Source organism: Ambystoma mexicanum, chromosome 1q (genome assembly GCF_040938575.1).
Source record: "Ambystoma mexicanum isolate Mex_15411 chromosome 1q, UKY_AmexF1_1, whole genome shotgun sequence".
NCBI lineage: Eukaryota > Metazoa > Chordata > Amphibia > Caudata > Ambystomatidae > Ambystoma > Ambystoma mexicanum.
In genome coordinates this window covers 1,505,691,414-1,505,713,990 of record NC_090922.1, presented here as the reverse complement: position 1 = coordinate 1,505,713,990, position 22,577 = coordinate 1,505,691,414, and the positions used below count along the sequence as shown (strand labels likewise).

Sequence of the window (22,577 nt, the reverse complement as noted above, 5' to 3'; positions counted from 1 at the left end):
TATTTTTTAACAATTTAACTGGTCCTATGTGTCTAAAAACATCCTAACGGACACTCAATTTCCTAAACATTTCTTGTAAAAAAACACGTAATGTCAAATGGAGTTGAAGGCCTTGCAAATTTCCTTTGCTAGAATTGCAGATGTTCTAGATAACTATTAAATACTGCAAATGAAAATGTTTTATAAGCAGTCTAAAGTTTTTACGTTTCTAAGTTGTGCTTCAATCATTTGTCAGCCCACTGAGCGCTGATGAGTTCTGTCAAAAAAATGATGTTGCTCACTATTTCATTTGATAAGCACATTTTGCTCATTGCGCCCAAAAGGTTGGGGACCCCTGTTCTAGTGTCTTTGGAGGACAGAACAACTGTTAGAAGGCACTCTAAGAGGGTGCTTCCGGCGAATCCAGAAGTCCGGTTTATAGAGTAGAACTGTGCTGGAGGGGGATTGCGGAAGAAGAGAGATTCAGTAATTCGGGACAGACAGCTGAGAAAGCGGTATGTAGCTAGTGAGATGAGGAAGAAAGAAGCAAAATAAAGGCAGAAGGGGAATCAAACAGGAGTAAGAGCCAGAAGAAAGGTCCATATAGGACTACAAGCATGCAACGATCGGTTTAACAGCGTCGGTACTCGCAGGTACTCACAGGAGTTGCAACGCGTCTCTCCGGCGTGCCGTTCCCGGCTTGTACCTGGTGCAAGCAGTGACAGGCGCCATCTTGGTTGAACACTAGAGGGGAAGCAACAGTGTGTCATTTCTGGGAGACTGATGAAACTGACCAGGGTCTCCTTGGGACATAACTTTCACCAGATTAAGTAAGCCGAAAGCAGGAAGTGACTTGCTGTAAAATAAGATTAATAAAAGAGCACTTTCCGTGATTCATGAAACATTCAATACTAACAGCTTGACCCTTTGAGAAGAGCAAGAGACAGCCTAAAAACGGGGGAGGGGCAATCCCTCGCTTTAGTACTTATATTACTACTAAATCTTTAGTGGACCCTCTTCCATCTGGGCTTTACACTCGGACCCGTAGTAGGGAACTTCTGGTTTGTCAGATGAAAGGCAGGAACCTTGTAACAAAATCAGAACCCCCATTATTTTTTGTATTTGTCATTTATATAGCGCCTTACGCCAAGGAGCTGTGTCAACAACTTACTTTAGGCAGAAATCCTTTCGGAATTCTGATGGCCCTGGTGCCCTGAGATTTCAGGCATCTGAAAGCCTTAAGTAGGCACCTGAAAGAGGAAACCTGGGACTCCCATGTGCGCGTGCGCGTGCGCATGCGTGCTAAGGTCACAATATCTGATAGGATAACTGGAGCGTTGCCTGCTCAGAGTCAAACAAAACAGCCTACGAGACAGCACGACACTCGAGGCTAGGGTGCCAAGTCTTAGGGTAAACTGCATTTGGAGAATGTTGTTATGGCTGGAAACGTGTGTGGGGCATCAATTGGACAGGGCGGCTGGTGAAAGTTTCCAGTGGTGGGGTGGTAAGCCTGGCATGAGAAAGCGCATGCGGGAAAGCAAGCTGTAACCACACCAGGGAAATGTGGGTGGGGGGATCCCCCCCTCTTAAGAAAATCCTGAAAAAAAGAGTTAAAAGTATACATTTTACAGTACTGTTTTCAAACGAAAAAGACGAAAATGTATTGTTTTTACAGTCAGTTCTTAAGAAGAATAAAGTGTCCCAATACTCCAGGTTCTGGTACAATTCACACAATCTTCACAAACGAACAAAATGTCTTACTTTGAAAAATGCCCCAATCAATCACAAACGTGCCTTTATGCCACACAAACAACCCCAACCAAATTGTTTTTCTTACCTGTAAAGTATGTCTGCCTCTTTTCTGCATCAACGGATGCAAAGAAATCCTGAGGTCTTTGCATGCCTGAAAAAATAAGTCAAACACCTTAGTATTTACTCAAAGTTTAGCTTTTAAAAACAATTCAATCTTTGCATGTAATATATAGATGCGTGTGACGTGCACGTTCCGCTGCAGGGAAAGCACGGTTTTTGATTTTCAAGTGTAGGCAGGTGTGTGTACTGTACGTCGTGTCTACATTTATCCCTCGCCTCAGGATGTGACGGCACCATTGAGCTGTGGAGGTTCCGGAAGTATATGTTGTGGAAGGCCATTGCTTAAAAGTCTAGGGACAGAAGCAACAATTGAGAAAGACATGTGTATTACAACAGGAGCCAATTTATAGCTGCAATTAAACCATTGCCTTTCAGAAGGCAAAAAATGACAATGGCGGCACCATAACTGCACATTGACTTCTTGGTTTTTTTAGTCTCCAGAATCCAAGGGAGGCAAATAAAACTAATGAAAATGCTGATAGCGCGGTGCGGCCCGGGTACTCTTGTGTGTCCCTGTGGGCTCCAGCCTTATGCAATAGCCTTAGTGTTAGCATTTCCGACTTGACTTTATCTACATTCAAGTTCAATAAACCAACCCGATTCACGCTGGTCTTTTCCAAGTCATTTGCGACAAGAGACAACTAATGTTAATTTGAAACCAAGATGGATTTGAACCAAATGCCTGTTGAACGGCAGTTATAATTAGAATGTTCATTTGCCATCAGAATTCAAGTTATATATTAAAGTGCGGCGGTCGCCACATTATAGTTGATTATCGAGATGCATGGGAAACCTGAAAATTGATTTGCCTATAACGTTTGACTTGCATGGTGGATTTGGCAGACATTTTGCAAACAACAAGTTTGTCACACCCCCTTGGCCTCCACCTCTCCCACCACCATCCCCCACCCTTACTGGACATTATGGGGAAGATTTGTTAGAAAATGAAAAAGTTATTAAGAAAGCAGAAAAAAACAGCTTCGGCCTGCCCCCCCCAATTCATTTTCTCATAAAGAAAAAGTCCAAAATGTTTGCACAGTGCACAGCAAGCCCCGCTGGACGGAATTGGACCAGGTATGAAACAACTTTGGGCATGAAGCATTAACTCGATTCCCGTCAAGGGTCTGAGGTTATTCATATTTGACGGTGAAAATTAAAGCTATATCTCCCATGGAGCTTTGCAGGATAGAGCCTTTTCAGAAGTGAAAAGTCGCCTTTTTTTTTTTTTATGCAGAGATGTCTGCGGTTAGAACGGGAATAACCACAGCTAGCCAAAAAAATGAAAAGTAGAAAAATGCCATTTGAAGCAGGAAAAAGGATGCAATGGCATTAGGTTAGAGGTGGGGAGGGGGAAAGAGGACGCCATGTGAAATTTAGGACATGGGGGAGGTTGGCTGGAGGGCTGGGGACCAAGATCAGAGCTTGTATGTTTTTGTAAAGCCGGGTTTATTCGGCGGGATACCGCCGTTATAATAGAAAAAGCGATTGGGAATTAAAGTGTGTCACACAAAATGAGTGTTGGGGAGGGGAGAGGGCTAGGGACGGAAAATGGACATGAGGAGTTTTGTAGAGCATGGCAAGAGGAGGGTGTACTTGGTGAGTGCTTGCAGGCGCCTAAGGAAACTGCGATTATTTATAGTACATTGCTAATTTAACCACGGTTATAGGAAAACCGTTTTAGAAAAAGCTTTAAAAAGCTTTTAAAAAAAAGAAAGTTAAAAAAATGTTTATTAATTAAAAGTGGAATTTTACAGCTATAGCGAGGTGGGGGTGTAATGGGTGTGGCCGAAGGATATGGCTACTGCGTTACTTTAAGGACCCAAAAGCTGCAGTATGGAAAGTGGACATGGCCGCAGGGCATTGGCGAGTGGGCCAGAAGTGTTCTAAAACATACAGTGGACCCAAAAGACATGTATAGTGGGTACAGCTGAAGGCCGTGGCCACCTAGATGGTCCAAAGGAAACATATTGGGGGAGCATGTACAGAGAACACAGCCGGAAAAAACTTGAGTTACTGTGCAAATAAATTAAGTTGATTTAACGCAACAAAATCCTTGAAATTCAGCGGATGTATTGTATTGTATTTGGTTATTTATATAGCGCTCTTTCCCCACTTGTGAGAAGTCTTGACCAGCTGAACTTGGCACGTTCATGAGAATTACATGCACATTTGTCAGATATGTCGGTAATACATTCATGTATGTCAGCAACATAGTGGATGCAGTAGAAGTGTGTAATATTGGGTGAGACTGCGTCTTCAGCATAAGAAGCAATACACGGCTATCCTTGGAGGGGAAATATAGGCCTGAATGACCAATGCAGGCTGAGTTCATTGGACTGTGTGAAAGGGTGGAGGTGGATGTGGGAGGCACAGCGTGGGCAGGGCAAGACTAGCCAGCTGTCTGTCTTCCTAATTACGATGACAGTCGGGTACTCTTCCATTATGTTACTCCTCTACCGCTGGTTCCTTTCCGCTATGTCACGCTTTGTTGCTTGCACGGCACTTAATGCCTCAATAAGGCCCCCTCGTAGGACTGAGGGTCAGGGAGAGAATCTTTCAGGTTGCAAGTCAACAGCATGACCACCAGCGACCTCAGCTCTCAGCACTGATGGGCTCCTTAATCAGCCAGCCAAAGTGGGGACAAGGTGTGTGCAAGAGAAGTGAGGGCGCCCCAAGATAGACACACAGGCACGAGAAATAGTGATCTGCGTACCGTGCTCATCTGCAAACACCCTTTAGTTAAAACATGTGTGAGGGATTGTATGTCACAAATGCACATTTGCCATGGTGGCAACTCCCTGAAAAATTAGCAACCTCTACAGTGTCACGATCTCCTTTCATGGTATGCGGCTTCTATGCCAGTCGCCCCCCACTGCAGGCCTAGAGGGCCCGGGCTTGGCAGTTTAAGCTAACATTTGAGAACACTGAACACTGTCTTTGGTTGACTAGTGGTCAGGCCCTTTAAGCCTTTCACAGTGGCAGGATGCCATTGTGAGCCTGGGCATGAGGAGGTGGGCAAAGCCCCTGTACCTGCTGCCCTAGGACCCCGAATGGCCATGTTATATACACAGGCAAGCTGGAGGGGAAATGGGCTTCGAAGCCTGGCTCCGCTGAGAGCAAAGCATTGGAGCAGGATTCTTGGAGGCTCTTGAGGCCTGTTAGGAACATTATGGGGATGGGGAAAATGATGGTGTGCTTGGCCAGACTCCTCGAAGGATAGGGTTTTATGGGAGTTAATCTGCATAATCCAGCATTTGTATATCCTTATCAACCTGGGCTGCAGTTCCTTTGTCCTGTTGAGGGAGGGTCCTTTCCTCTCATTCATGTCGTCCCCAAACATAGTGTTAATATCACATAGTTCTGCAAGTATGGTGCCAGTTACCTGCCTGGGGTGTCAAAAGCAGCGCCTGATAGCTGCTGCTGTTGCCGAGAATGCAAGGTTCTCCTCAGCTTCAAGAAGCTAATTCTATCCAAGCAATTTCAAACCCAGTTCTTTTTGGGACAGCGCGAGTGCATGTCGAACCAGCCAAAGTAGATTTTAGACGAGGATTGCAGAAATTAGGAGGGTACATACTAAGGTGCCTTGGGCAGAAGGGAATATTTATAGGAGGGCAGTTTCAGAGAGCTGTACAGGTACCACTAAAAGTAGTGTGTGGCCGTGTGATGGACTCAAGATTAGCTCATGCCTACTCTTTAAGAGTGGTCGATGTCATTGCCCAGAAGTATTTGTAATTTCTCCCCCAAACAAATTACGGACTAATAATTGTGGGACTGACAATTCTAGCGGCCAAGAGTGACCGAGTCTCGAATAAACGACATAGTGAATAATCGCAGGAATGATAGTGTGTCTGGCAGGGGAGTTGCTAGGTCTGGAAAAGACCCGGGGCTAAGCTGATGTCGGAACTGTTGGGACTGGGGGGTAGCTAGTCTTTTGGCTGTAGCTCCTGAGATTCTAGCCACGGCTACACTCAAAAGATCAGGGGCTATAGCCCCCTTAGCCCCCGCCTAGCAATGCCCCTGGTGTCTGGTCCCTTTTTTAGTGCATTTGTAAGGTTGTGAATTGGGATGTGTAATCTGGATTTAGGGGAGGGATGCACTGATTGGCTGGGAAGTAGGCTCCAATGGCTGTGTCTGGTGATCTGTTCCTAAGTGTAAGGCCCTTGGTGAGTACTTCCAGGCGGTTAGCCCGGTACTCTGGATAACACCCATGTTATGTGCTTCCATTTTTGGGGCTGGTCTTGAAAACAGAAACCAGTCAGAGGATAATGAGTGTTTTCCTAAGCGTCTCCCGCTCGCAGGACCTTGTGACATTTAAGCCGGGATCATGTTAGTTCATCCAGTAAAGGACTAAGAGGACAGGAATAAGGTGTCTGTGATGTTGATCAGCTAAATAGATCCCCTCTAGCCTGAAGTAAGTGCGCCTCCATTTATCTGAAAAAGGAGGTGGACTTGATCATTGGCTTATATTAGAGGCTGCAGGTAAGTGTTTAAGGGGAAGGCCTTGGGGCCAGTGCACGTGATGCTTTCTCTTGAGTCAATCCTGACCTGTTGGAGCGAAAGGAGTAGACGCAAGGTAACCAAACCTGTTGTCTAGGCAACAGAGTCAAACCCGGTATCGAGTTAGACTATTGTACTTGAGCTAGTAAGGAGTTTGGCTAGGTGTGGGGTCTTTTAACTCAGTGAGAATGGTGCCGGGATAACCAAGAATGGTTCTAGCGCTTTCCTTTCCTAATCCTACAACTGAAATTCCCATTAAGCTCAGTGTTTGGGGCAGTAGCCTTGTTATGACCCTTTATAAACTAGTAATCCTTGAGCCAGGCCTTCTTCCCCAGTACGACTCCCACTAATACCTTAAGCACTCCTGACCTGGTATCCCTCCCCGTTCCATTAAAGGACTCTTTGACTATTTTCCTTGAACTAATTGGCGGTGCTCTAAATCTATACTGCTTTGTGCTATGGTCTCGATGTTGCCACTGAATTCTGATGTGAGAAGTCCAATGTAATAATGAATTATTGCAAGAAGTCATAATATGTGTAAGTGAGATATATGTATTTCATCCCTACGCTGGAAGTCGCGGTCTCGCCCATCTGGTCCATAACGGAGGTGGCCGTCTAGCCACCTGCTGGCAGCAGCAGGTTGAGAAGCATGGCCTGCTTGGCCTTATCGTCGTCCTACAGCTGGTCAGCAACAAGTTACCAAGACATGGGTCAGAGAAGACCCACGGGGCAGCCAAGCCTGTGGCTGATCCACACACCGTTGCTAGTCTTTCAGAGATGCTAGCTTGCCACAAATGTCTCCAACGTCCACAATGGCCACTCCGCCTGTGCCCTTGGCAATCTTATGAGAAGTAGATTTAACTTGAAGATCATTGTGGGTAGTGAAGATTACGCTCAACAATGCAAGTGAACAGTTAATTATAAACAAGGATACGCACTTTGTGAATTGGTGGTGCTTGAATTGCTTTGAACTTGTAAGCTGCCAGGTTTGAACTCAATGTATAGTATTTTTCTTTATTACAACTGAGTGACCTCTGAGAAATAGACTGACTCACCTGTGAGAAACAGATTGAATTTATAGTGACACAAAGATCATTGTGAGTAACGATGCTGACAGTTAAGGGAGTTGAAGCCCAATGAAATGTTGAAAATAATTATTTCGAAGGTGGTAGAGAAAGGAATACATAAGTATTTTACACATGGTACATGTGGAAGGAATTTCATTTCAAATGCATTTGTGTTATTTATAGTAACACAGGGAACAGTTTCAGATGCATTTGAAACAATCACATTAAGGAACATTTCTCAATGGATTCCAAAATGGATCCCACTAATGTGATAGATTGAACTGAAAGTGACGGTCTAGTGTTTTGCTATTTTTCACATGGGAACAACTGGGACATATATAAAAAAAAGTGGAAAGAATGAGATAAGTTTGCATGTACCTTCAGTGGCTCAGCTATACCTGCTAGACACACTAACAACTAAATTATGGATATTGAGTTTGATTGAATTAGATTGTGTAAAAAAGTGGGCATGTATAGAATTTAAGGACAACCACTCAGATAGATGGACATTTTTGGATTCTTATTCTGACTGATTTAGATGGCTGAAAAGTGGGAACTTTTGGAATTCAAGGTTCATAACTCAGCTTTTTGGAAATTCTTTAAGGTACTGACTGTGTGGAAGAACTGGGATTTCAAAGTTAAAGTAGCTAGAGGGATTACATTATTTATATTTTGACATACTAATGTTAAACATTTACTGAAATGTATGGTTGAATTTTACAGTGTTACTCTTAATGGAGGGAAGTTAGTATTGATTCACAACAGTAGATTTACAAAACGCTTGGAAATTGATTGGATTGCGTGGGTGTAGGGAATACCTGGATTTAAGTTTAGTTTAGACTTTCTTGGGTCTTACTCATTTCTATTAGGGTTTCAATGACTGATTACTCAAATCGCTGCTGGCAAATTACCAAGGGAATGGTGGTCTGCAATCCGAATGGCGAGTCACAAAACGCATAATATGAATACAGGACACTACTTGTTCTTGGCCTGGCTACTGGTCACAACTGAATTTGAACTTTAAGAACAAGTTTTTCTTAATTTTGTTTCACTTCACAAATTATCTTTATTTTGACAAGTATTATTAAGGGGCTTTTTTTGTTCAATTAAGTGTTTTTTCAATTTGTTGATCTATGAATGGTTGAGTTTAATTTATCATTGAAATTAATTGGGTGATCGGATTAAACGTGAATTTGAACATTATATTAAAAAATGTGAAAGTTAGTTATGGAATTATTAATGAATATGAAGATTTGAACTTGCTTGACTTAAAATTGAATGAATCTTTTTGAGGAATGGTTTTGAGTCGACAGAATATGTTTAAAAAAAGTATAATTGGGAGTTCCCATAGTAGTGCAACGTCTTCTTGCAGTTTTGACTGCAAGACTTTTTATGTTTGAAATTATTTTAAGAGGTTTTATAGTAAGACTGGGCAATATATCGTGTTTGGAGATCTATACAAATATTTTCTGAATCGAGAATAAGATATACGATGAGACTATCGTTAACATCGAGATATATACATATCTATACTACATTACATATACTACCATTTTTATTTACATTTTGATATTTACACAGCTGTGTCTATTCTCAAACAGGAAGAGGAACCCTGTATTTACACTTTATTTTGATCAATGACTTATAAAGGTGATTGTGACATCCAACATGTAGTTGGCAGCTTACAACTGAGCATTTAACCGACATAAACAATATCGAGATATATCGTATATCGCCATTCAGCCAAAAATATTGAGATATGACTTTTGGTCCATATTGCTCAGTCCTACTTCATAGGACAGGAACCCTCATGACATTAGCATCAATACACCATAAGGAATGTTTCACTGAATTGCTTTCTTGAATTTTAGTATCCATTTGTGTGTGACCAACAACTGCTTTCTAACACTTTGTCATCTGTCATAGATAATGAACCGCTTAATTGTATACTGCACATGTATGTTGAAAACCATAAGGCACATATCTGGGCATTCGCCACATTAGGATCTCTTGCCACGCTCTGTTAGTCCTTTTCTACAAAGAAAGTGTGATGTACAGAGGCGCAGGGGGTGTGAACAAGTTACTCTTACTTGTGAACAGGTTACTTGTCAGTGTAGTGTTTGCCTGTGTGAGAATGTGAGCGCTGAATATGTACTCTTGTGTTGCAGATCAAATGGTTCACGCCTTTGACTCCGGTGGACACTCGTTAGGCTCAGGTACAGCATACTCCCTCCTCCTCATTTCCTTTGCTCCTCCTACTTGCCTCTTCTTTGCATCTCCAACAATGAGGGGTTCCTTTCTATAACTGGTTGACCATGTTCGGAGGCAGATCACATTGTGATCAAATGATTCCTGATTCAGATCTCAATATCTCACCATTAAATAAAAACGTCTTGACTAGGGTCAACAGACTGGCAGGAGCTGGACCGGCAGGCCGAGGCCTGGGTGCGTAGTCACGCATTGACCTCTGCCGCAGTGTCGGCCATGTCATGGCAGAGGATAATCTCTTTGGATGGAGTGTGGAGTCACCGAAATGGTGCACTGCTCACCTCTACATGTAACAGGAGTGCCTTCGGAGTACGTTACCTTGTTTGTAGAGAGTCTCTTTAATCCATTCACAATGACGAACATGTAAATATTGTAGGCCACATTGGGGATAGCCTTTTGTGTGAAATAGGAACATTCACAGTCTAGCAGCAATCATGCTGGTGTATGACTCTGCCTGATTCGCAGCATTCTAGTGTTCAGGGTCTTGGAGGAGACCAGAAGCACTGATTGGCTACTGAGTAAAATTGTAACATGTCTGTCTGATTACTAGCTTTCATGCTTGAGCTCAGCACGCTATTGATTACTAGCTTTCATTCTGAGCTCAGCACACTTCTGATTTCTAGCCATCACGCTTGTGCTCAGCAAGCTACTGATTACTAGCTTTCAAGCTTGAGCTCCGCAAGCTACTGATTACGAGCTTTCACGCTTGAGCTCAGCAAGCTACTGATTACTAGCTTTCAAGCTTGAGCTCAGCAAGCTACTGATTACTAGCTTTCACGCTTGAGCTCAGCAAGCTACTGATTACTAGCTTTCACGCTTGAGCTCAGTATGCTAGTGATTACTAGCTTTCATGCTTGAGCTCAGTAAGCTACTGATTACTAGCTTTCACGCTTGAGCTCAGCACGCTGCTGATTACTAGCTTTCATGCTTGGGCTCAGCACGCTACTCATTGCTAGCTTTCACGCTTAAACTCAGCACGCTACTGATTTCTAGCTATCACACTGAGCTCAGTACGCTAATGATTACTATATAGTGCTAAGCAAGCTACTGATTACTAGCTTTCACGCTTGAGGTCAGTACGCTATTAATTACTAGCTTTCTCGCTTGAGCTCAGCATGCTAAGCTACTAATTACTATCTTTCACGCTTAAGCTCAGCACACCGCTGATTACCAGCTTTCATTCTGAGTTCAGCACACTACTGATTAGTATATTGTGCTCAGCAATCTACTGAGTACTAGCCGTCATGCTTGGGCTTAGCACACTAGTGAATACTGGCTGTCATGTTTGAGATCGGCACACAATTCATTACTGGCTTTCACTTTTGGGCTCACAATGCTACGGACTACTAGTTTTCACGCTTGAGCTCAGCATACTGCTGATTACTAGCTTCACCTTTGGGCTCAGCATTCTACTGATTTCTAGCTTTCATGCTTGAGCTCAGCACACTGCTGATTACCAGATTCACCTTTGGGCTCAGCATCTTACTGATTTCTAGTTTTCACGGTTGAGCTCAGCACACTGCTGATTAGTAGCTTCACCTTTGGGCTCAGCATCCTACTGATTTCTAGTTTTCATGCTTGAGCTCAGCACACTGCTGATTACTAGATTCACCTTTAGGCTCATACTGATTCCTAGCTTTCACGCTTGTGCTCAGCGCACTGCTGATTACTAGCTTCGCCTTTGGGCTCAGCATCCTGCTGATTCCTAGCTTTCACGCTTGATCTCAGCACACTACTGATTACTAGCTTCACCTTTGGGCTCAGAATCCTGCTCATTCCTAGCTTTCATACTGAAGGCTGGATCCAAAAGAGAGCTTGTAGTTTATGAGAAGCCAGAATTGGTCTTTGCTGTTTGTCTAGTTGTATGCCCCCTGCATGGTCACAGTTTCCTTATCATTCTGTGCACCTTTACCGCTGCTCTTCAATATTCCACCTGCCTCCAGGCAGCATTCCCAGTCTTGGTAGACTGCTACCCAGTACTGTAGCAGTACCATGACAGCTTTATCTCAGTTCCCAACTGGCTGCCCATCATGGCAATCCCTTGTCCTTTCTGTTTGTGTACCAGGCCATACAATAACTGAGTTCTGACCGCGTTCTGCCAACTTGGTGTTGACTGTTCACTCATGATGCTAGTCACGATGTTGCCAGTGTTCGTCACTCATTACATGTGTGTCTAAACCTCTGTCTTACAATGTGACAGTCACCCTCCAGCACTGTGTCAAGGTCCAGCCATCCAGAACAACCTAGAAAGGGTTTTTGGCCGAGTAGCTCACCACCAAAGCCTTGAGACCACTAGCGGCTCAATGCTACAGACAAACGTTGTCCGTCTTCCCCCAGTATTTTGTGGGGCCACAAGTCTGCCTTCCAACATGGTGCCAGTATTACCCCAGCACGAAGTACTGAAGCCTGCCTTCTAACATGCTGCGCGTCCTTCACTAACTCCACCTGTGTGCACAAATACTGCCTTCTTTCCAACATGGTGGCGGTCTTTCCCTGGCACTGCCTTAGTTTCTAAACATCCTTCCTTCGGATATGATCCCAAGCTTGCCCATGCAGTGAGTCTATACGCCAACCTCTGTATTCCAACACAATGGGCCTCATTACCATTGTGCCGGTCCAGAAACAATGGTGGCGGTAAATCCGCCGCCACCGTTGTTTCCAGACCGGCTGATTCCGAATTCTGCATGCGGGAGGTGTCGCTCCCACCAGGTCAGACCTGGTGGGAGTAACGCCCCCTGCCTGCAAGCGGAAATGGAAACACTGGCTCCGTCATAGACGGAACCAGTGTTTCCATTGTCCCCATCCCCATGGAGTCCTGTGAAAACAAAATCAAAATATTGAGACTGAGTACCCTAAAAAGGAAATACACTGAACATGGGTTACAAAGGAACATACAAAGATCTTTATTTTATATTGAACAGTTTTCCAAAAAAAGTAACAGATAGCTATCGGCCCTCAGTACATCACAACGAACTCCAGCGTGGTTCAGTGTGTTCAGTGAGAAACGCTGTAAATTAGAATTCGTTGCTCTTTGAAACCATTTGCGAACATGATGTCCAACCCTACTTCGGGTTAATATTCCTCTAATACATTACTGATCTAGGGTTCATGCCGGGTTCGCACCACTATATGCATATGGATTGCCTTTAATACATTCGCCAACAAGCCTACGTGGTAACAGTGTATTTTAGGATCTTATAAAGGTCTTCTCAAACATTAATACAATGTAGTTAAACAAGTGTTCTTAGTTCAGTATTTGCATACTTTGTTCTTAACATTTGCTTCCGGATTAGTTTCATTGCACGAGTAATGCTTTACACACAGGTCAGCGAAGGACAAGGGCTCAGTTCACGACCCAAACAAGTGGCCTGTAGGCAAGTTACATATTAATTACACACAGAGGTCAAGACGGCCATGTTGTATTTCGGGATTACATCGTCCACCATTTTAACTTACAGGGTGACTTTACAGAGAGAACCTAAAATGGCGGATTGACCTAAAATGGCGGTTTACACGATTCTAAGGTCAGGACCTTGCAACACGGATTTCTTCGCAAGTGGCTTACAAGCAGCTTGTCGTAGGCCAATATACACATATTAGTTGCAATATGAGGTAAGATATCATTTCCCGTTTGACAGTCTTATTTACGGAATCCCGCCTCCGGAATTACCGGGTCATCGGGGTTGTAATGCCCCGGTGATTCCGGCAATCACGAAGGCGGAATGGTATTACGGGTCCGGCGGCAGCCTGCCGTTATTTCCGGCACGGCTACCGCTGGAGTCGTAATGAGGCTCAATGTCTTTTTCCTCAGAACTTGTGACCTATTGAAACCTGCCTTCTAATATGCTGCTTCTCTAAACTAACACTAGCTTTGTGCCCAAACCTTCTGCCTTCTAGCATGGTGCCAGACTCTAACTACTGCTATATCTGTACCCAAAATCTATGCCTTCTAACATGTTGGCGCGGCGTAACCAGCACTGTGTGCTTGCGCAAGATTTCTCCTGCCTCAGCGATACCCGTCTTTGTGAAAACCTTCTGCCTTTGTCAATTTTCAAAGATTGGTGTCAAGTTTCAAGAAATACTGCCAATGTTTGTGATCGCTAGCCAAACCGCCTGCTGCCTTTCAATATGTGCCACCTGTCCTCTGATGCTATGAGCTCTGTAACCTGATGCCATCTCACCACAAGCCTTTATCTTTTGTGGCGAGTCAGAAGAACACACAAACTCTCAGATGACATGGTTTTAGATTATTTTATTAAAGTACACATTGCAGGCTTAACGTTTCCTATGACTTTGGGAATCACTACCTGACCGACTAACTAAGCTTGTTAGTCAGTCTCTGAACTGCAAATAAGGAAGTGCTCTGTCCAAAACTATCCTAGCGACCCCTACCACTGTGTAAACTAACTTAGGCTTGGGGAATAGCCCCCTTCTCCTTGGATAGTGTCACTCTGTCATTTAATACAGAACTCCTTACTACTTTGATCAGTCTCTGTAACTCTTCAATGGGCTTGAGAAATCTCCTTTCCCTTTTGGGATCACCTTTGTAGATGTATAACAGGTTTCACGTTGTCCTCTGTGTCTTTCATTGCACGCTTGTTTATTTTACTGGCTGGGGGTCATTTTCTCCTCACTGGAGTATGGTTCACTTCACCTTAGTCTATCCAACCTTGTATTTGTGGCACAATTTGCACCCGTTTCCCAGCTATGATTTGAGCTTTCAAGTTATCGCACACTGCATCCACTTTCGAATCTCTCCCGTGCTCCAGGGTACGGCTGACACTTTCACGCGATCACACTTTGTCTTCACTTGAGAGTCTTTTCCCTTTGGATCTCTTTTGAGGGAATATGATTTGGCTGGAACTCCTCCACCCTTCGACTATCAGTCACTTTCTTTTCCATCTTTCTACTTTGGATCAGCACCTTCTTTCCCATCATCATTAAATGGCTCTTGTACAGGACAGCTGTTGATTTCTTCCTGTTCCAAGGTATTTTCTCACTCTCTTCAGATTCTTATCCAGGTTTTCTTCAGATTTGCAACTTTGGTATCTATCTGTATAATTTGGTTTTATGATTTTCACTGATACGAGTTAAGTGTCGAAATAATGATTGTCTTTGGATTCACAATCTCCATATCTACTTTGTTTCATATTGTTTTCTGTACAGAGTTAATGGATGCTATGATTGTCTCTTGACTCACAACTTTCGTATTAAATTGCTTCAAAGTTAACTCTTTCACATCCCTTACCGTGAGCAGTTACCTGGGTGAGGTAATGATTGTTCTGAAACTTCCCGTACCTCCCGGTCTCCTGATTGCTTTCAATCTTGTAGGAGGATGTGTTCAAGGGTTTCTCTCTCTGGGTTTCTCTCTTTCTAGGTCTCATGTATGCCGTCCGTTCTCGGGAGATCTCCTCTGGTTTCTCTTTCCTTATCTCTTAGGATACCTTTGTTTGACCACACGCCTGGATGCCGTGACATCTCCTGTTACTGCTAGTGTCGGTGACGTTCCTTGGACTGGCTGTCCAACACGGATTGGCTCCCATGATCTCACCACCACCTCTTCTTGAGCTCCTGCTCTGCTGCATCTTCAGCGCTTGGGAACGTTGCAAGTACGTCGTCCCCCGTTGCCCTTGCGAGTGAATTTCTAACTCAGGGGCTTCCTCGCTCTCCACGTCGGCTGTCACACAGCTGAGTACTTCGCTCAGCCTGCATCTGCACCTCTCTCTTTGCATCAGCTGCTGCTCTCTCTTCATTCTCGGGATGTCCGTCTTTTAACATACTCGTCCCAGATTGGTGCACGTCATGAATTAAAGGGACATGACCCTTTTCCATAGGATAATGATATCCTTCAGTAGTTTCTTCATCCCAATTGTAACAGTTCATGGTTTCTTGTGTTGTAATACATCCCATGACGTGTATGGTATGTTTAGTTGAGGGTCCTCTTGGAAACAGAGTCCTCCCAATGAGGTCGCACTTGCCTCTACCCCTAGAGAGAGTATTGCCGAATGGGCTCATCTCCCTAGCCTTACAGTTGGGGGGGCTCCCCATTGGGGAGAAGGGATGAATGCCCTTGATTCTTCACACCATCCTACAGTTATGTTATGTTAAAGATTCTTATACTGCGCACTGTCACCACCTACGTGGTCCCTTGGCGCTTTGGTGAATCTGTAAGGCAAGAGGGTGAGGGGGTGAAGGGTGGAGGTTAGTGGGACTGAGCGGGATAAAAGAGTAAGAGCTGTGTGAATAAAAATCCCTCTCTTCTCTCCACCAACACTACTGTATAAAATTCCAAGACCAATTAGGGCACCCTTCTGTTGTAAAGTGGACTCTAAGTTGGACTATTGCAACGGCCTCTTTCTTGATCTACCTGCCTCTACTCTCCGCCCTTTACAACTTATCCAGAACAGGACTGCGAGACTTCTCCTTGGCCTCAACCCCTGGGATCATATCTCTCAAGCTCTGAAATCTCTCCATTGGCTCCCAGTGGATGCAAGGATTAAATCCAAAACCCTCTACATTGCCCACAAGGCTATTTGGGGCCTGGGTCTAACATACCCTCAGCTATCCCTCTGCAAATACCTTCCATATCGAACACTCCGCTCCTCTACCTCTAACTCCCCCAGGGTGAGTCGTTTCTCAAAGAAATGAGCTGGGGGTAGATCTGTCTTCGGCTGGGGCCTCCCTCTGGAACAGCCTCCCTGCCACTCTAAAACTTGAGGAGAACCATCTCCGGTTCTGGAAGCACATCAAAACCTTCCTCTTTGCTTCTGCCTTCTCCTCTCCTCTCCCCTGTTGATCCTACTCTCCCTCGGCACCGTGCATCTGGCCACCCTCTGTCCTCCAGGCCCAGGTACCTGCTCATCTTGCCACCCTCACGCACTGCCTCTGGGTCACCCCCTGCACTGGGGTCTGTATCTGTACCCATACAGCCCGCCCCCTTTTCTACCTGCACTTTCAGACCTACACGGCCTGCTGCCATAACCCCAGCACTTGCCACTTGCTGGCTGCACTCCCATTGTTTGTTGCCTTTTTATTTATTATTTTTGTTTTTTCCTTCTCGCTCCGCACTCTGCTTTTTGTTCCCCCTTCCATGCACTTCTCCCTCTCCCCCTCTACCCTGCACTTGCTCGTTCTCAATGTCACTGGGCCTAGTAAGATTATTGTTTTTGGTCTCCCCTGTTCCCCTTCCCTTGCCTTGTCGTGCTCTGAACACCTGTGTATGAGCGCGATAGAAATAAAATAAATATAATACATTCCCGATTACCTCATACAGCAACAGTGTTCCATGGACCCGGAACAATGCACCTCCCAAGATATGAAGACAGAGCCATCGGAGACAATCCAGGTGCTTCCATGATGACACGGCAGATGCTTATAAACACTATGCAGTTACCATCAAACCCTAACCAATCACTCTACTCTACCAATGATCCTATAATGAGGGAACATAAGAGTCTTAAGACAAATAACCAATAGCAGGAGTGAATACAAGAGCACAGTTGGAGGAACCAATCCGAGTCTGCTTTAGAACACACTCCAGAGCGTCCGGGCTATGCAAGGGGTTGGGAACATTAGTTCATTGTCGGGACCCAGAGGAAGCGCACTTGCCCACCAATGGTCGCTTGATGAAAGGGGCATTGCTTGAGAGAGATGACTGGAGGGGCACTGGAGGGCTGAGGAGGATGATAAGACCCCACGAAGAGGAAGGCTGGCCAGAAGGGCCCAACAGCTCTTCTCAAGTCCCTACGGGTGACTGGAAAGCCAGAGTCCAAGGTTTTCCCCAGGGAACAGCTGTTTCCTTTTGCTGTGATTAGCCTAGGTCTGGACACTTCTAGTTTAGGATCATTGAAGACTTGTGTTGGCTAAAGCCGGGATCCGTTGTTTATTAGCTTAGGGTCGCACAGTGTCTGGAGGCTCATTACGGCGGGCAGTGAGTCTCCCATATTTTGGAACCTTCTCATTTTGTTTAAATTCAGTATTTAATTGTGTGCCTCCTCTATAACTCACACTTGTATATAAAGAACTGTAAAATAATTGTCACAATAATTCTGAAAATTATATGATTGTTTTTAGGATTGTTAAGAAATGTTATAATGTCCACATGCCGTCTTATCAGAGCTGGGTACGTCTGTAATATGTAGGTGAAAATAGTATAAAATAATGTGTGCACTGTTATTATGATGGTATGTGAGACACCAGAAGGTGTCTCACCCACTAGTCCCCGGGGATCTGTCATCCAGGTGGCCAGGAAATGGCCATCACTGTGGGTGGACCTGTGTGGGAGGATCACCTGGGTGAGGGGTATTCAGGGAGTGGGATGCTGGATGGTGAGACGCGGTATCCCCTTCCCCATGACACGTTTACCATATCCTACCAGGTAGGATATTTAGGAACTCTACACCCCTCCCACCCTTTACAACGCAAAACTTTCTCACGGACCGCCCTCTAGGAGAGAAAACAGACTAAAACCAGAGCAGTATACCTGACGTGTCACAATACAATGGTCAGGCGAGGTCAGGCAAATACTGACCATCACACACACCTGACTTACATTAAGCTTCCCCACACGGATAAAACGCGGAGCCTGAGAGCACAATGAGTGACGCAAAGCATGCGAGGAAATAGCAGTTTCGAGACAGCAGTTGAACGAGAGAGGATAGACCGCATAATCGAAGAGGATCGCAAGGAGGGAAGGTCCCTTCACTTTTTCGACACAGAACCGTTACGCTTTCTATTCTTGAGGTTTCTGGAAAGTAAAACCAGGAAACCAGGCTGAGGAATCATGCATTGTGTGTCTGAGATACCCGGGACCCTTGAGGTCAATAATCAAGGCGGGGAGAATCGCCATCCACCGTGGTACCATCCTTGGCTCCAAGAACAAAGCAGCGTCAGTGAAATCAACACAGCTGGTGAGTTGGGGAGACTGATACAAGACCGGTCTGTGCTGAAGCCAAGGTTGCAAGCAGAAACATTGTATGGCGAGCACTGGAACGAAAATTGTTAAAACGCTTGTGATAAGCAAGTAAAGTTGAACTGCTGATGAGTGACAGAACTTTAAAAAGCAGGATACAATATCTTTGACAGAGTGGTCCGGCACCACGTTGGTGCTCAGTCGAAGGTCTCTGTAAGGTGTCCAGCTGAGAAGTGGATAAAGTGAGGTGTCCAGCTGAGAAGTGGATAAAGTGAGAAAAAGGTTAAATCAGTAAGAGAACGAGTAATTGTGAATCGAAGTGGTCTTGCGACAGGTCAAGCAAAATCCCACGCACAGTTTAAAATCTTCGATTTTGATTAAGTAAAGAAATTTGCTCTGAGCCCGGTGGACGGGGCCCAGAGTGAACAATAAATCACCAGAGAAGTAGTATATGTGAAATATTTGGTCTGAGCCCGGCAGAGGAAGACCCGGGGTGAACAGTAAATCACCCGAGAAGTTGTATATGTGAAATCCTAAATAGAAAGGAACTTTAATGTTTGTCGTGTTGCATCAGGCCCTCTAAAATAAGAGACTTTGAATGGCAAAGAGACTTTGGCACAGAAGGCCCTGATGTTGAGGTTTTGCACTGCATCCTTGCGCTAGAGAAGCCAGATAATGTGCTAAGCTCGAATGTAGTATCACAAAAGCAGCGGTTTTGTAGGAAAGGGGACTCAAAATGATTCTATACGTGGAAGAACAATTGTATAGAAACACTCGGCCAGAGTGGTAGGAGGGGAGGGGAAAGATGGAGTCAAGGAGGACAGTTCCTCAACGTACCTGTCCCTAAGGAAAGACAACCTGTACTTAGAGGGAGTGCCTATCCCTAAATTGCGTGTGTGCTGGCGCCTGTCAGGCAGAGAAAGAGGAGAGGGCTAACCCTATACAACTAAACTGGTGACTCTGGTGGCAGTTCAAAGCACACAAACGCTCAAAAAGAGGAACGTTTTTATTCCATCTTCAAATTAGTCAAGAATTCCAATGGTTCAGGCGATTCCAATTTCATGTTTTGTTCAGCAATGTCCAGAACTGGAGATTGGATTCTGTCGTTGGCTGGAGGTGGTTGCAAAGACCTGGGAAGAGGTCAACTGTCTGTGATTCCTTCTCTCGTGTTAATTTTAATATTTGCCCATAGGTCGCCTGAGGAGGAATTCCTAGCAGTTTAAATATTGAAAAAGCCTGGGAACGGGAAAAGTTAAAATGGCCGTGGGGCCTAGGGGTGTAGGGAAGGCTACACACTTTCACCATGAGTGTGCGTAACAGCAATTATCTGAAGCAATATCCTTCTCTTCTTATTGAGGATATTTGTCATAGGTCATGAGAGCCCTCATGACCTCTGCGGTCGACCGGTTTCAATGGCTTGTGTAGCCTCTTTCCTGGAGAGTAGATTTTGTGGGGCAGACGGGGCGGTGGGAGGAGTTATGAGAATGTGAGGGCTGCGTGTAAGATTGGTGGGGTAGGGTCCGCCCACGCATTCGATAATTTGAAAGAGAGGAAAGGAAATGGCTATCTGGATCAGTTGGCTAGTTTCTTCTTCAATCCTCTTTGACCCCGCCCTCTGGTTCATGATCTGTTGAGAAATAAGACACTAACGGTCATAGTTGCCAAATAATACTGCATCTCATCACCTAATGTCTTCGCTGCACTGTGGGCATCAGCTTCTACCCTAGCTCGAGGAACAAGGGATGCTCTAGTTCAGCGTCCAGTCACAACCTCATGAGGAGTCAGGAGGTGATGTGATCCAGGCTGATTTTGTAGAGCATATAGCACAAGGGCTAGGCAGTGTAACCAGCACTTCTCTAAGGTGATTTTAATCTTAGCTATCCTCTCCTTAAATAATCAATTTAATCATTCACAAATCTCATTCATCTGTCGGTGATAGGCAGAAGAAAATTGTAGTTTTATCCGCCATAAGAGTGACTTGCTCGAATAGCTCACTTACAAAAAGCGGTCCTTTGTCACTTCTCTCCTTGACAGCCTCTCGCCACATTTCTCCATGTGGATGGGGACCATGGAAACACCGGCTCCGGCTATGACAGAGCTGGTGTTTCCATGTCCGCCTGCAGGCGAGTGGTGTTTAACCCGCCAGGTCAGACCTGGCGGGAGTGACACCCCCCGCCCGCAGGACTCTTAATCAGCCGGTCTGGAAAGAACGGTGGCGGCGGTTTTACCATCACTGTTCTTTCCGGACCGGCAGGGTCGTAATGAGGCCCCATGTCTCCGTTTTATAAGCTCTGGGCCGATTTCTGTCTCCTAAAGAAATGTCTCTCTGGTGTGTTTGCAGCTTATACGCTTCAGAGTTGCAGATGAAGAACATGTCTCTCTATTCAGGTTTCACCCAAGCCACGTGCTTGGGTGGGCACTTCTCAATTCAGAAGTATATTCTCTTCCCCTTCTCTGGGTTTGGTCTCTGGCACGCCACCGTAGACTATTGTGACCCTCAGCCCCATTTGGATGTAGTATGGATCTCCACCAGCATGATAGCGTCGCTCACCCTCTCTTGGGGTCTTTGTGTTTCTACCCCTGCTTGGGTTATTCTCTTTTTCCCCCGGTGTGCGAGTCCCTCTCAGCCCAGCTTGGGATTCGTTATCTTTCAACCCATTGTGGGTCTCTCTCTCTCTCTCTCTCTCTCTCTCTCTCTCTCTCTCTCTCTCTCTCTTTCTCTCTCTCTCTCTCTCTTTCTCGCTCTCTCTCTTTCTCTCTCTTTTTCTCTTTCTCTCTCTTTCTCTCTCTTTTTCTCTTTCTCTCTCTTTTTCTTTTTCTCTTTCTTTCTCTTTTTCTCTTTTTCTCTCCCCTCCACCCAGGTCTCTGGAACAACCACGTACCTTGGTTTCTGCGGCAGTGTTGCTCTGTGCGCCTTTGTTTTGACCCGGCGGCAGTCGACGGGTCCCCTGTGTCTTTAGTTGTGGTCGCTGGTTGACATGTGTTGGCGTGGCCCAGTTTCCTGGTCTGAGAGCCTCGTAGGGAAGACAGCATAACTCAAGCCTTGCTGCCCCTCTGCCCCTCTGCTCAACACACCATTTGCGGCGTGGGTCGGTCTCTGGACTCTGCCTTCAAGTGGACGCTTCTCCTTACTGCTCCATCTGCAGGAACTCTTTCCTCTCCCTGGTTGCTCTCACAAGTATTTTAAACTAATGTCTGTCACAAGATTGTGCGTTCTCCGGTTGCTGCAAGTTCGAGACCTTTGTGATCATAAAGGGGTCAGAAACCATATTAGCCGTGTCTCAAGGAACTTGCATACAATTGTCCTCTTTCATTCCCCTGTAACCAGCAAATAAATGGGACTTCTCGGGTAAGTGAGCAAAAATAAAAAGTATGTCTCAGGATTGTCAGTGGGATCCCGCTGGCTCTGTCCCCTATGGGCTGTTAAGCTTTGCGGGCTCACCTCCCTAGTCACAAAGCGGGGGGCTTCCACTTGGGGAGGTGGGCCGCATTCCCTGGTTCCCTCACGCTGGGCTATATGCATTCTAATCCTCTCTTCTTGCATCTTGCCAGTTTCCAGCAGCACTATCTATGCAGTGCAACTTGCTGCAGACAATCACTTTTCCACTGTGTCCTACTGCTTCCATCTGAGATGGTGGCAGTCTTCTGTCACCAATATCTCTATACCTGCTGCTGCCAGCAGGGTTGCCAGTGTCACATCGTCTGTCTCTGTATTCTGTCTGCTGCTGTCATCTAGAGGTTAGTCTCATGTCAGCAATATCTGTATATTAATACCTGCTTCTACTAAAACGAGGGCAGTTTCCTGTCTCTAATATCTGTATACAACGACAATGCTGTTGCTGTCAATATGGTGCCGGGTGTGTAACCTCAATCTGTGTTGTGACGAAGTACCCTGCCTTGCTTTGGGGGACACCGAGTGGGTTGTCCCCATGGGCTGTGTGCCTCCATGAACTACGGATGAAGCACCCTGGAGTGGCATGGGG

General features: G+C 45.2%; 1 protein-coding gene across 4 annotated transcripts in view; it reads left to right on the top strand.

The window, feature by feature from the left end:
- ST3GAL3 (ST3 beta-galactoside alpha-2,3-sialyltransferase 3) overlaps positions 1-22,577 on the top strand; it is a 1,489,309-nt gene that overhangs the window by 470,923 nt on the left and 995,809 nt on the right. For 3 of the 4 annotated variants that reach the window (XM_069642406.1, XM_069642407.1, XM_069642408.1), the window contains one exon: positions 9,584-9,631. The exons of the other annotated variant lie outside the window; for it this stretch is intronic. In XM_069642406.1, coding sequence (XP_069498507.1) covers positions 9,584-9,631 — 48 coding nt within the window. The remainder of the gene's footprint in view (positions 1-9,583; positions 9,632-22,577) is intronic. 4 annotated transcript variants of the gene reach the window in all.